At 47.9% G+C, this 12,134-nt stretch overlaps 2 protein-coding genes across 5 annotated transcripts; one reads left to right on the top strand and one right to left on the bottom strand.

Annotated features, from left to right (window-relative positions):
• Positions 1-1,913: 1,913 nt before the first annotated feature.
• Fen1 (flap structure-specific endonuclease 1) lies at positions 1,914-7,618 on the bottom strand. Of its 3 annotated transcripts, none has more exons than XM_027406737.2 (2): positions 7,301-7,618; positions 1,914-3,872 (listed from the first exon to the last, which is right to left on the bottom strand). In XM_027406737.2, the coding sequence occupies exon 2, from the start codon at positions 3,851-3,853 to the stop codon at positions 2,711-2,713; it is 1,143 nt and encodes a 380-aa protein (XP_027262538.1). In that variant the 5' UTR covers positions 3,854-3,872; positions 7,301-7,618; the 3' UTR covers positions 1,914-2,710. The 3 variants fall into 3 exon arrangements, with proteins under 3 accessions (XP_027262538.1, XP_027262537.1, XP_027262539.1); XM_027406736.2 differs by having other exon boundaries at positions 7,305-7,618; XM_027406738.2 differs by having other exon boundaries at positions 7,312-7,618.
• A 125-nt stretch (positions 7,619-7,743) lies between these two features.
• LOC118237682 (transmembrane protein 258) lies at positions 7,744-11,648 on the top strand. Of its 2 annotated transcripts, none has more exons than XM_027406739.2 (4): positions 7,744-7,873; positions 9,967-10,076; positions 10,969-11,105; positions 11,545-11,648. In XM_027406739.2, the coding sequence occupies exons 1-3, from the start codon at positions 7,871-7,873 to the stop codon at positions 11,093-11,095; spliced, it is 240 nt and encodes a 79-aa protein (XP_027262540.1). In that variant the 5' UTR covers positions 7,744-7,870; the 3' UTR covers positions 11,096-11,105; positions 11,545-11,648. The 2 variants fall into 2 exon arrangements, with proteins under 2 accessions (XP_027262540.1, XP_035297871.1); XM_035441980.1 differs by having other exon boundaries at positions 7,850-7,976.
• The last annotated feature ends 486 nt before the right edge of the window (positions 11,649-12,134 follow it).

The raw sequence follows: 12,134 nt of genomic DNA, 5'->3' as shown, positions 1-12,134 counted from the left end.
CTGCTCCCTTTAGAAGACACATCACTGCCAGTTACCTTGTATAACCTGGGCAGGACTGTGACTGGCCATGCAAGGATGATCTGACAAAGCCAGGCTCCTCCCATGATACATCTATGGAGACACTGTTCTGCTGAGGTACTCTTGTCAGATCTCATGGATGTCACCATTCAATGTCTCACCCTCTGGTCCTTCAACTTTCCATTTTGCATCATTTTCTCTCTTTAAGCCTATTTCTAATTTCGAAATGGTTATGCCTAGAAGTCCTGTTTGCCTGTCTCTTTGCCAATGCTGCCTCAGACTGCAGAGCAATGCCTCTTAACTCTTCATTGTGCTTAAACAGTTCTCCTGAGTGCAATCATCAGGGCATTCACAGGTGCAAGCTCAACCCAGATAACTTAGAGAAGGGTAAGCAGATCAAACTTAAAAGGAGCCAGAACTATTTAGAGGCTTGCTTGCCCACCACTGGGTGCAAGCCCCTAAAAGCCACTGTGCTGAACAGTAAATACAGTCTGGGCACTTACTTAGCTCACTGCCACTGCAGATCTATAATCAAATTATGGAATCAGAAAAAAAGGACTCAAATAAGTACAGCTCGCTTTAATCTGGCAGTCATTCCACTCTGCCCTCAGGATATAATTTATAGTGTCTACATTCACCCAAGGCTTCAGTTAGAGAATAATATAAACTCAAGGCTTACCTGGTCTACTGGAGCTCCAGGCCAGCCAGGGCTACATAGTGAGACCCAGTGTGTGTGTGTGTGTGTGTGTGTGTGTGTGTGTGTGTGTTGTAGTGTGGGGGTGGGGCAGGGCTAGGGAGGAGATTGAAAACCACTGTGCAAAGAAGGCAGATAAAAGCCCTGACAACATGAGTTCAATCTTCATAACGTGCAGTGGAGAAGAACCCTGAAATCTGTCCTTGACTTCCACACGTGCCGCTACACACACCTGCCCCCATCATACGATAAATTTTAAGGACTTGAAAACCGATAGTATCCATCTTCTCAATCTGTTAAGACATTTCCAATGGAAAGTTGTATGCTGTTTCAGAACTGTAAGATCAGAACTACAGGCTAGCTCCCCACTAAAGCTTTACCAGTTGTGATAGCTGACCTTGGTTGTCAACTTGACCACATTTGGAATCAACTAAAACCCAAGCAGCTGGGCTCACCTGTGTGGAGGATTTGAGGAAGCCCAACACAATCCAGTGACAGCCCACACAAAAGGATGTGGAGGGAAGCTTCTGTTTTTTGCCTGTACACCCTCAGTGTCCCTGAGGCATTCCTTCTCTAGTATTAGAACCTGCTTCTTTGTGAGCCTTCATGTAGACTGAAGACCAGCTGAAACATCCCTTGTGGACTCAACTACTAAATTCTTGGCCTTTTTACCAGACACCCATTGTTAGACTAACTGGACACAGCCTGTAAGCTCCTCTAATGAACCCCTTTCAATATATAGAACTCATTCTATCTACTTGGTTCCTCAAGAGAAACCTAATGCACCAGTACTCTAAAACTTGCAGTCATCCTGAGAACCTGAAATCTCAATAGGAGCAAGGTTTCTAAATGGCATCTGTTCACCAAGTGGCAAAACAAACTGCCTGGATGTTATGACAAAGTTTATCTAAATTACAAGACTGTCCAAATGGACTCCTTTACCTCACAGACTAGGTGGAACAAGAGAAATCCAGTCTAGGCATTCAAACTCCTGAAGTGCAAAGGGCTGGTGCCAACCACAGCTGCTGTGCCCACATTACATGGTGTATGGCGCCACTTTGTGGTCACTCTTATTAAACAAACTACTTGTTAACCAGGGCAATCCCAGCCTGTCATCTAATTTTAGTGGCAAAAGATCATTATATTCTACAGGAACCGGAAGCACTAAGGGTGTTTTCAAATATCCTCAAAGAACACCACATTCTGGTCACTTTTGTACTTTTATTGATTTTTTTTTCTCTTCGCATCTTTTAAAACAGAAACAGCACAGGAACAACAGCTTCTCTCAAAACCTCAATTCAATTGATTGCCTCAGAAAGGCCATTGGAACAGTGTCTCTTGGGGCTACAGGTCAGTGGTATGCTTGCTTGCTTTGCCCTGGGTTCAATTCCCAGCACTGGAGAGGGGAATGGGACAAAAACAAAACTACAATTCAAAACCTAAAACACTGCTTTTTCACTGCTCTGAAGTTACTGTAGACTCACCAGAAACCTAAACTTGCTGTGTCCACAAGACAGCCAGTCAGGAATTAGAGCCATTGTCAGCCAACCTCCTCTGCTCGCCCCTTTTCTTTGCAGGTCTTCCATCAGCAAAGCCTGGGCTGATGGCTGTCTTTCAGGTTAGAGAAATCAGAAAGAGCAGTCAAGGTCTACTGTCAACTCCCATTCACCAGCTGACCAGCCAGGAAATTATCTCCCCACACTCCCACCCCAAGCCATCTTTATCTCCTCCTCCTTTTATAATGTGTTGCTTTCAGTTTCACACAACAATGGATGCAGTGTCCATTAACCTGCCTGAGAAGTGGTTTGACATCATTCCTGAGCTAAAAATGAGGAAAAGCAAAGCTGTGGCCTTCCTGCCACAAGACCAAGTATGAAAGGCAAGGCTCTGAAGGGCAGTTCTGGGACGGAGCAGGCTCTTCCACAAGAGGAGTGTTCTAGCTGAGGGCACAAAGCAAACATTCTGGGGTCAGGGGACAATGGAGGGGGAGGACACGTTTTATTTCCCCCTTTTGAACTTCCCAGCTCCCCCAGTCTTTGCTTTCTTCTTAGCAGGCCCCTTGGGTTCTGGCTCCTTACGCTTAGCCGAGGAGAGTGAGCCAGTCACTTTGAAGAAATCATCTAGGCGGCCCTGGGTGCTGCCCTGGCGGCTCTTACTCAGCCGCTTGACCCCACTACGAATTCTCTCCTCAGAAAACTGCTTTTCACCACACATGAATTTGACCAACTCTTCTTCATTTGGCTCGCTCCACTTCAGCTCCACAGACTCTGGGTCCAGCACCTCAGGCTCCAGGAAGAGCTGCTGAGCTTCCTTGTGGAGCCAGTTTTCTGGAACAGGGTACTTGTTGGGATCCAGCCGCCGCACGATCTCCTCGATGCTCTTATGCTTCTGGATGAGGTCCACAGCCCGCTTGGGCCCGATGCCCCGGATACTCTCACAGTAGTCACTACCCAGCAGGATGCAGAGATCTACAAACTGCTCCTGGTTCAGACCCAGCTCCTGCAGGACGCGGCTCAGGTGGAACTCTTGGATGGGCAGCTTCTTGGCCTCACTGGCAGTCAGATGTCGCATTAGTACAGGGCTGCCAAAAGTGAGGCAGTCCATGTCCTCGGTGGCTGCGGCATAAACTTTGCCAGCCTTCACCAGGGCAGCGCAGCTGGCCTCTGCCTCACTGGGTGCGTCAAGGTACGGGATGCCCATGAGACTCAGCAGGTGTTTGCACTCATCATTGTGTTGCTTGGTGACCTTCACCAGCCGCTTTGTGAACTTCTCCACCTCCTCCTCTACCCCCGCCTCCTGAGCCTGCTGCAGCTGCTTTTCAGCTTCAGCTCGCCTCTCACTGCGTTTGGCCAGCTCGCCTGACTTCAGCTGTGGTGGCTTGCCGTCAAAGACATACACAGGCTTGATGCCATTCTCCATCATGCGGATGGTGCGGTAGAACATGCCCATCAGGTGGCTGGTGGTCTCCCCCTCCTCATTCTGCAGCACATCCCCACCCTGGCGAACAGCAATCAGGAACTGGTAGATGCTCATGGAGGCATCAATGGCCACCTTGCGACCGAAGTAGCTCTTGATGTCATTCTCTCGGATGGCACTGGGAGCCACATCGGCAATTAGTTTGGCAAGGCCTTGAATTCCCATGGTAACACAGGAGCGATGGCTAAAACAAAGACAAGAAAAACGTGGGTCATGGAGGGCAAAAGGAACAAAGGCTCTAACTGGCAGCAATCGCCAGTTTAACTTCATGTTTAATCAAATTTAACATGAAAACAACAGGACTCCAAGTCGGCAAAGCAGAAGAAGATGCAAAGGTGAACACATACATCCATCATTCTCAAGACATCTACAGCGCACCCAATTAACGAGCAGGCCTCCTAAGAACAACACAACGGTACAATTTGTCACACAAAGAATGACTTCAACTTTCAACTGCATCAGGACCATAGAAAACAAGAATGCTTGGCTTGGCTTGAAGGAGCCTGAGACCATAAAGGCAGAAGTGAGCCCTCGAGAGCCTGGAAATACCAGCTACGCAAAGTTGGCTATGTATGACTTACTGTGCTCTACAGTTATCTAACTGATGTAGCAGCCCTGAAGGACACGCTTCTGAATGAGGGTCAGGTGACCATCTCACACACTGCTATCCCTCCCCACTTCAGCACCTAAGAGTTTGTTTTTAGCAGGATGCTGGAGGAGGTTTAAATCCTTTGTACGTCCTCCCCACCACTAATTCTGAAACATGAACCTCATGATGCCACCACAGGTCTTGAATTAAGGGCTGGCAAGCTGAAATCACACAGCCCAATACTGTAATTCTGTCGTTCAAGACTTCAAGGATCAAATTGCTCCTCGGACAGTGTTTCCAAAATTACACTCACAACTTTTGCCCCTTCCAACTGAAATAGAATTTTCCTTCACTGAATATTTTTATTTAAATGGACTTTAAAGAAAATAAAATAAAAGAAGGGGGGAGAAGGACTAGTTGTGTTATGGCAAATGCCTTTGCTGGAAAGTGGGGTGGGGGTGTTGAGAGAGGGTTTCTTTGTGGACTGAGTTCTGTAAACCAGGCTGACCTTGAACTCAGAGATCTACCTGCCTCTACCTCCCACGTGCTGGGATTAAAGACGTGCACCTGGCTTTTAACAATTTTTTTGTTTTGAGACAAGATTTCTCTGTGTAACCGCCTTGGCTGCCCTAGAACACGCTCTGAAGACTGGGCTGGCCTCAAGTTTACAGAGATAAGTCTATCTGCCTCCCGAGGGCCAGGATTAAAGGTGTGCACCACTGCTGGGCAATGACGCATGCCTGTTTAATCCTAGCACTTGGAAGGCAGAGACAAGTGGATCTGAGTTCCAGGCCAGCCTAATCTATATAGCAAGCTCCAGGCCAGCGAGAGTTACAGTGAGACCATGTCTCAAAAAACAAACAAAAACTTAAGTTGGAAAGAGAATCCATTTTAAGCAAAAATAACTGCATGTGTCAGGCAGTGGTCTACAGGCCAATCTGGTCTACAAAGCCAGTTCCAAGACAGCCAGGAGTACACACAGAGAAATCCTGTGTGTGTGTGTGGGGGGGGGGAACCTGCATATATCAGTCATATTTTAATGTGTTAAATATAATAAAAAGGATTTTCTAATACATAATTTACTAGCATCATCTTGCTTGCCCAATGATAGTGTTTCCACACAAGAAAATCCTATCAGGCAGCCGGTGGTAGTGTACGCCTTTAATACCAACACTTGGGAGGCAGAGGCAGGCAGATTTCTGTGCATTCAAGGCCAGCCTGGTCTACAAAGTGAGTTCCAAGTCAGCCAGGACTGTTATAAAGAGAAACCCTGTCTTGAAAAAAAAAGAAAGGAAGGAAGGAAGGAAGGAAGGAAGGAAGGAAGGAAGGCAGGCAGGCAGGCAGGCAGGCAGGCAGGCAGGCAGGCAGGCAGGCAGGCAGGCAGGCAGGCAGGCAAGCAAGCAAGCAAGCGAGCTGGGCAGTGGTGGCGCATGCCTTTAATCCCAGCACTTGGGAGGCAGAGGCAGGTGGATCTCTGTGAGTTCGAGACAAGCCTGGTCTACAAGAGCTAGTTCCAGGACAGCCTCCAAAGCCACAGAGAAACCCTGCCTCAAAAAACAAAAACCAAAGAAAGAAGAAAGAAAACCCTATCCTAGGAGTTCTAATTGTTCCCAATCTTACTCCATGGTATCTTCTCTGAAGCCTATGTGACACTTATACTCCCCTTCCTGAGTCCCAACACCTCAGTAGGAACAGCATCAAAATCTACCTGTACAGTATGGGAGCCTAATTAAAAGTCCCACCTCCCTCTTTCGATCAGCCGTGTGTTCTTCCTGCCATCCTTCCTCTCTTCTTCCTGTCTGTATTATTGTGGTTCCCCTATGAATACAAGCAGCCAAGTCCAGCCTTAGGGCTGAGGATTATAGCTCACAGGTACAGCAGCTTTGCCTAGCAAGGCTGAAGTCCCCGGCTGAATCCCCAGCACCAGAAATCAAATAAAAAGCCCAGCTTCGAATCCAGCCACCACCCATGAAACCACTTGATGTGTCCTGTGCATAACAACAGGGACTGACCTAGGGCCTCACATATGCTAGCGCCAGCAAGCGCTCTACACTGAGCCACATCTTCAGCTCTGTGAAACACAATTAAGGCACTTACTCTGTGGTATGAGTTGTGAAAGAATCATTTCTGCCTTGCAAAACTGGCCAACACCAGGTGGAAAGCACACATCACCAGATGGTGTGCCAGTGTTGCCCACCCAGTGCTCTGGTTCATGTCTCACTGCTTTGCTAGAATGAGTACAAGACAGCACCCATCCTGTCACAGAGGATACACTGTTCTGTCTTGATGCCATCTCAGTCCCGCCTCCACAGGATGTCCCAGATAGCAAACCCTTACATGAAATGGCTGCATGGAGGATAAAACGCCTCCCTCAGCCAGAAATATCAGAAAGCACAGTGTCTCGGGAGGCTGCAGAGATGGCTCAGAGGTTAACTGGCTGTTCTTCCAGAGGACCGGGGTTCAATTCCCAGCACCCACATGGCAGCTCATACCTGTAACTCCAGTCCCGGGGCTTCTGACACCCTCACACAGACATACATGCAGGCAAAACACCAATGACCATAAAATTATTTTTTTAAAAAAATATCCTGGACCAAAAAAAAAATAAAATAAAAAAATAAAAAACAGCACAGAAGAGGAGGAGGAGGAAGAAGGAAGGAGAGGGGGGGAGGAAGGAAGAAAAAGAAAGAAAGAAAGAAAGAAAGAAAGAAAGAAAGAAAGAAAGAAAGAAAGAAAAGGACGCAAGCAGTGTCTCTTGATGTCAGCAGACCTTGGACCCATTTCCTAAGAGGTACAAAACCTCCTCACAAGGGCCCTCGGAGAAACAGGCTCTGCTCTCTCCGGGTGGACTGAGGTTCTGCTTCGGAATCCCCGAACTGCCAGCTAACAAACTCCCCTAGCAATACCCTGTTAGTCGTCTTCCTCTTGCAGTACCCCGCAGACCCGGGCAGGAAACGGACTGAACAAGTCGTTTCTAGTGTTTCTAAAATAAGGCCGTAGTCCTCGCGGGGAAAGGTTATTACCTACTTCCTACCGGTGAAGAGACGGAGGCTCCCAGCAGCGCGAATGGTCAAAGCCGGGGCCGCCTGGTGCTGCTCCCGCGGTAACTCGTCGCTCTCAGCACCGCTTCCGCGAGGCCTCACCCTCCCTCGGCAGCTAGCGGTGGTCCGGCATCCACGGAGTCCTCAGAACCGACTCGAGCGCGTTCTTCTGATGTAGAGCCGAAGTCGTTTCCAGCTTCGCCGCCTTCCAAAGCCCGCGCTCCGGTCACGTGACCCGCCCTCCGCGAACAGCCTCCTGGGAAATATAGTGCAGTCTCTGCCACTTCAGACCGCAGCTTTCATAGTGGACCTTATTTCCGGGGAAAACGGATTAAAACAGAGACTCTGCACTACCCCCTCTCACATTCCAACCCCATGTCACTCACATAGGTCTTCAGAGTCCCAGTTACCGTTACACCTGAAACCGCGGGACTACAAGTCCCACAATGCCACGCGCGAGGGACCACATCCTCTTCCTGTTGCTCAACGCGCTTGCTCTTGCCGACGTGTTCTTCCGGTGGTGGACCGGTGGTTTATCGTGTGCGGGGCAAAATGGTGAGATGGTGGGAGTTGCGGACAGGGCTGTGGGCCAGGACTCCTGGGTATCCGGTCCACACCGCGTTCTTCCGCGGAGTCGTCAGCATTCCGTGTCCCCAGGGTGGGTCGCTGCTGGAGCCCATGTTTAGCTGAGGAACGGGGAAAGCAAGCCCCTTGCCGAGAATTTCTCAGACTGAGGTTTCCATCACAATGGGCTTATGATATTGTTGATCATAAGGCTGAGGGGCGTGGGGTGCACGTTGAATACCTTCGCGCGTTTATTTCTCTTTCCTATGATCAGTTATCGCTATCTGGAAAGTTTCCCTTGCTGAATTCATCCCGCAAGGCCCTTGGATACATGTCATTACCTGGTGAAACACTTGCAACTCTCACAGGCACTTGTCTGTTTTCTGGGCTCTTACAGTCTCTGTACACCTCTTGCCACGTTTCGTGGACCTCTTTTTTATCTGCCACGCCTCCTAGTGACCACCATCTGACGTGCATCTAGTTCTGGGGTGATGTCTATTCTTCTTTGTATTCTTGTTGCCAAACACTGGGCCTGCAATTGGAGGCTCCATAAATGGCAGCAATTGTCTTTGGCTTTTATAGGGGGGAAAGGGGGACATAATTGTTTACTGAATTGAATTCCTGTGTCTCTTAGAACAATGGGTTCAGTTTACTTCTCTGGAGTTGTTATGTTCTGGACTTTAGAGGCATTGGCTGGCAAGTGACAATGGAAGTTAACATTTGTACAGAACTTTGCATTTATAGTCCTTTCACAGGCATTATCTCATAATCTTCTCTACAACCTTAGGAAGGAAACAAATACCTATTGAGCAGTTACTCCATGGCAGGCAGTCAACTAGATGTGTCAACATTTATCATCTTTCTCCAATCCTGCATCAGACCTGTGAAACCAATACTTGTTATAACTACGTAACTCAAACTCCAGTGATTCAGTAAAGCCAGAATTATCACAGTTGTCTTCTGCCAGGAGATCCCTGTGGTTCCCTCCTAAGAATGCTCTTGAATTAGAACTTGAGGTCTTCGTATTAGTCTAGGCTTCAGCTTCCTGCACAAATTAGTGGTTTAGAGTCTGGACACAGGTCCAAAAGCAATGGAAATTGTGGACAAGCTTTTTCTTTGTTTTTTCTCCAGACAGATCCATGATTGTCTTAGTGATCACTGGCTAGAAAATCCTAGGAGCCATTTATCTCTATCCCTTCCTATGCCTGAGCCTCTGACTCAGCTGCTCTTATCGTACCAAAAGAAAAGCTGCTGCCTCCATACTTTTTTGTTGTTTTTTTGTTTTGTTTTGTTTTGTTTTTTTCCCAGTGCTGGAGATCACACCCAAGACTTCATTCATGCTATGCAAATGCTCTACTACAAAGCTTGCCATGTCCCTACTTTAAGATGTGACTATAAGGCTGGGAAGATGGTTCAGTGGGTAAAAGTGTTTGGTGTGCAAGCCAAAAACCTGAGTTTGCATCTTAGAACCCACATTATTTTTGAAAGCCAGATGTGGTAATCTCAGAACTCAGATAGCAGGATGGAAAATGGAACCAGAAGAATTGCTCAGAAGCCTGGGGGCCAACTAACCTGGAGTACTTGTCACAGTGACCAAAAACAAAACAGAACAAAAAAACCCAAGAGAGATCTTGCCTCAAACACGGCAGAAAGTGGCTCAGAAAATTGTCCTGTAGCCTTCTCACAAATTTAAAGAAAAAGTGGATAGGGAGGCTGACCTGCAAAATGGCTCAACAGGTGAACACTCCTACTGTCCAGCCTTGTAACTTGAGTTCAGTCCTAGGACCCACATGGTGTAAGGAGAAAACCAACTTTAGCAAATTGTCTTCTGATCGCCCATGCACTTGATGGTACCTGCACCCACACTCACAGAGCAGATAAACGTGTAAAATATAAAAATGCATACACACACTCACATAGAGACAAACACACATACAAAATTATTGTAATTTCCATTCCCAGAGTAAATTACTTGAAGGAGTTCTGCATTTCCCAGGCTGAAATGTGCCTCTAACAGTCTCAATAATACATGGCTGTTCCAGGGTCTCCCCAGATTGAAACTAAAACTGATCTTTCTTCCCTAGGAGCTCGAGGCCATGAGTCGGTACACTAGCCCGGTCAACCCGGCTGTCTTCCCACACCTGACTGTGGTACTTCTGGCCATTGGCATGTTCTTCACCGCCTGGTTCTTCGTGTATCCTTTTACTGAACAGCCAGGGAACCAGAACTAGTGGCGTAAGAACTGAGGAAGAAACCACATTGGGTAACTGTGCCCTGCTACTTTTTTCCTTTGTGGTGGGGTTGAGACAAGGTGAGTATAGGAGAAGGCTGGTGATGCCTAAGGGCAGGCCATGGCCCTGTTTCCAACGTCGTTAGCTCAGTTTGCTAGAGACTGTGAGCCAAGGTTCAAAAGGTGGTTTGTTGGTATTTAGAGGGCTGGTTTTCTTTTGAAAAAGGGTCTCACTGTGCAGACATGGCTGACCTGAACCTTACAGGGGTCCACCTGCTTCTGCCTCTGCAGAGTACAGGCATGTACCACTACACCCAGCAGAAGGATGATTTAAGCAAGGGTGTGCTCAAGTGTCAGAAAGTCTGGTGCCTAGTCTTAGCTATACCATGAGTGAGATGTGATTAGAGGTGATTGGCCTAACTACTGTGGGCTTCTTTTCCTCATGGGTGTTAAGAGGTGTGGTATGGAGCATCAGAGTCTATGTTATCTCTTGGGCCCCTTAGTCTACCAAGCCAGACAAGCCTCCTAAGAAGCCTTAGCCTATGTTTCCCCATGTTGAGTAATCCTAGACAGCTCCTGTATTGTAGTCCATCTTTGCTTCTCTATCTCTCTTTGTCTGTCTCCCTGTCTATCTCTGTCTCTCTCCCTCTCCCTCTTTCTCTCTCTCTCTCTCTGGTTTGTTTGTTTTTTGAGACAGGGTTTCTTTGTGCATCCCTGGCTGTCCTGGAACTATCTGTAGACCAGGCTAACTTTGAACTCACAGAGATCTGTTTGCCCCTGCTTCCCAAGTGCTAGGATTAAAGGCATGAGCCGCCACTACCCAGCTCTCATTGCTTCTCCTTAACAGTCTTCCTAGTTACGAGGTCACCTCCACAAAGTACACACGTGATATTTACAAAGAGCTCCTCATCTCCTTGGTGGCCTCACTCTTCATGGGCTTTGGAGTCCTCTTCCTCCTGCTCTGGGTTGGCATCTATGTATGAGTTCCCAAGGGTAAGAGCTGTAACAAGATGGTACATGCCCGAAGAAGCTTTCCCCTCTCTTCCCTGGTTCATGGGGACAGAAACACTGGGGTACATCAGGACCCTCTCCCCACCCCTCATGAGGATTTGAGCCAAGTGTGACCTGGTGTTTCAGTTCTGAGTTCTCTACATTACTCAGGGCCTCACTCGAGCTTTGGGGTGTACTCGGTAGGGATGTGAGTAAGGGCTACTTACGATTTTACATCTGCATTCTTTCAAGTCAAACCAATGGCTTGGAAAGGATCTGGGAATTAAAACAGATTAGCACCAAACAGGTTCCTGAAGATCAGTTCTGGTGACCCATCTTCAGTTCTGTCGACTCATACACGGTCCTTGCCCAAGAATAGGGCTGCAGGGAGGGAATGTAGAAGGTCATTGGCCTCATTCTTAATTCTGCTTTCCTCTTTCAGGTACCCACCAGGCAGCTTCACCAAGTCCCTGCTTTTGTAAATTAATTTTTTACATTGCTACAAGTATCCCACCTGCTGTTTACAATAAAGGCAGATGTGTGACAGACCTGCCTCATGTCCATTCTTGTTGGGGGGGGGGGGAGGTTACTTGGTCTCTTGACTAAAGTACTGCCTTTTCTACGTCTTAGCTGCTGAAGCTGGGGATTTATGTTCTCTTCATGGGGGCAAGGGCTGTTACAGTGTCATCTTGTCATCGCTTTGAGGCCCACCTGTGGATAGGAAGGGCCCAGGCATGCTTCTCTGTTGTTTTCAAACAAACTTCTCCAGGACCCAGCAGCAGTGTCTTTTACCCTGGGCCAGTCTCCTCTGAACTCAGCCACCCTTCTCTGGGCTGTGGTCCTCTAGGCTCAGCCTGTTCCGTTAGAGGGATTCTTTCTCGGTGGGCAGTGGTGGCTTCATGGAGGTTTGCTGGAGGTCTGTGTGGCCAACCCAACCCTCGAATCCAAGAATGGGGGGCATGAAGATACGGAGTGGCTTTCTGGCCCTTTGGTGTGGAGGCCAGGATGCTCTAGGCCTCTCAGAAATTAGAT

This window comes from Cricetulus griseus, chromosome 3 (assembly GCF_003668045.3).
Source record: "Cricetulus griseus strain 17A/GY chromosome 3, alternate assembly CriGri-PICRH-1.0, whole genome shotgun sequence".
Classification (NCBI taxonomy): Eukaryota; Metazoa; Chordata; class Mammalia; order Rodentia; family Cricetidae; genus Cricetulus; species Cricetulus griseus.
This window is presented reverse-complemented; position numbering and strand designations above follow the sequence as displayed.

Excerpts from the sequence above, each read along its gene's own strand:
- LOC118237682 (XM_027406739.2), top strand. Across the intron at positions 10,077-10,968 it reads TTCACCGCCTGGTTCTTCGT|TTACGAGGTCACCTCCACAA; the intron begins GTATCCTTTTAC and ends CAGTCTTCCTAG.
- Fen1 (XM_027406737.2), bottom strand. The coding sequence starts at position 3,853 with ATGGGAATTCAAGGCCTTGCCAAACTAATTGCCGATGTGGCTCCCAGT.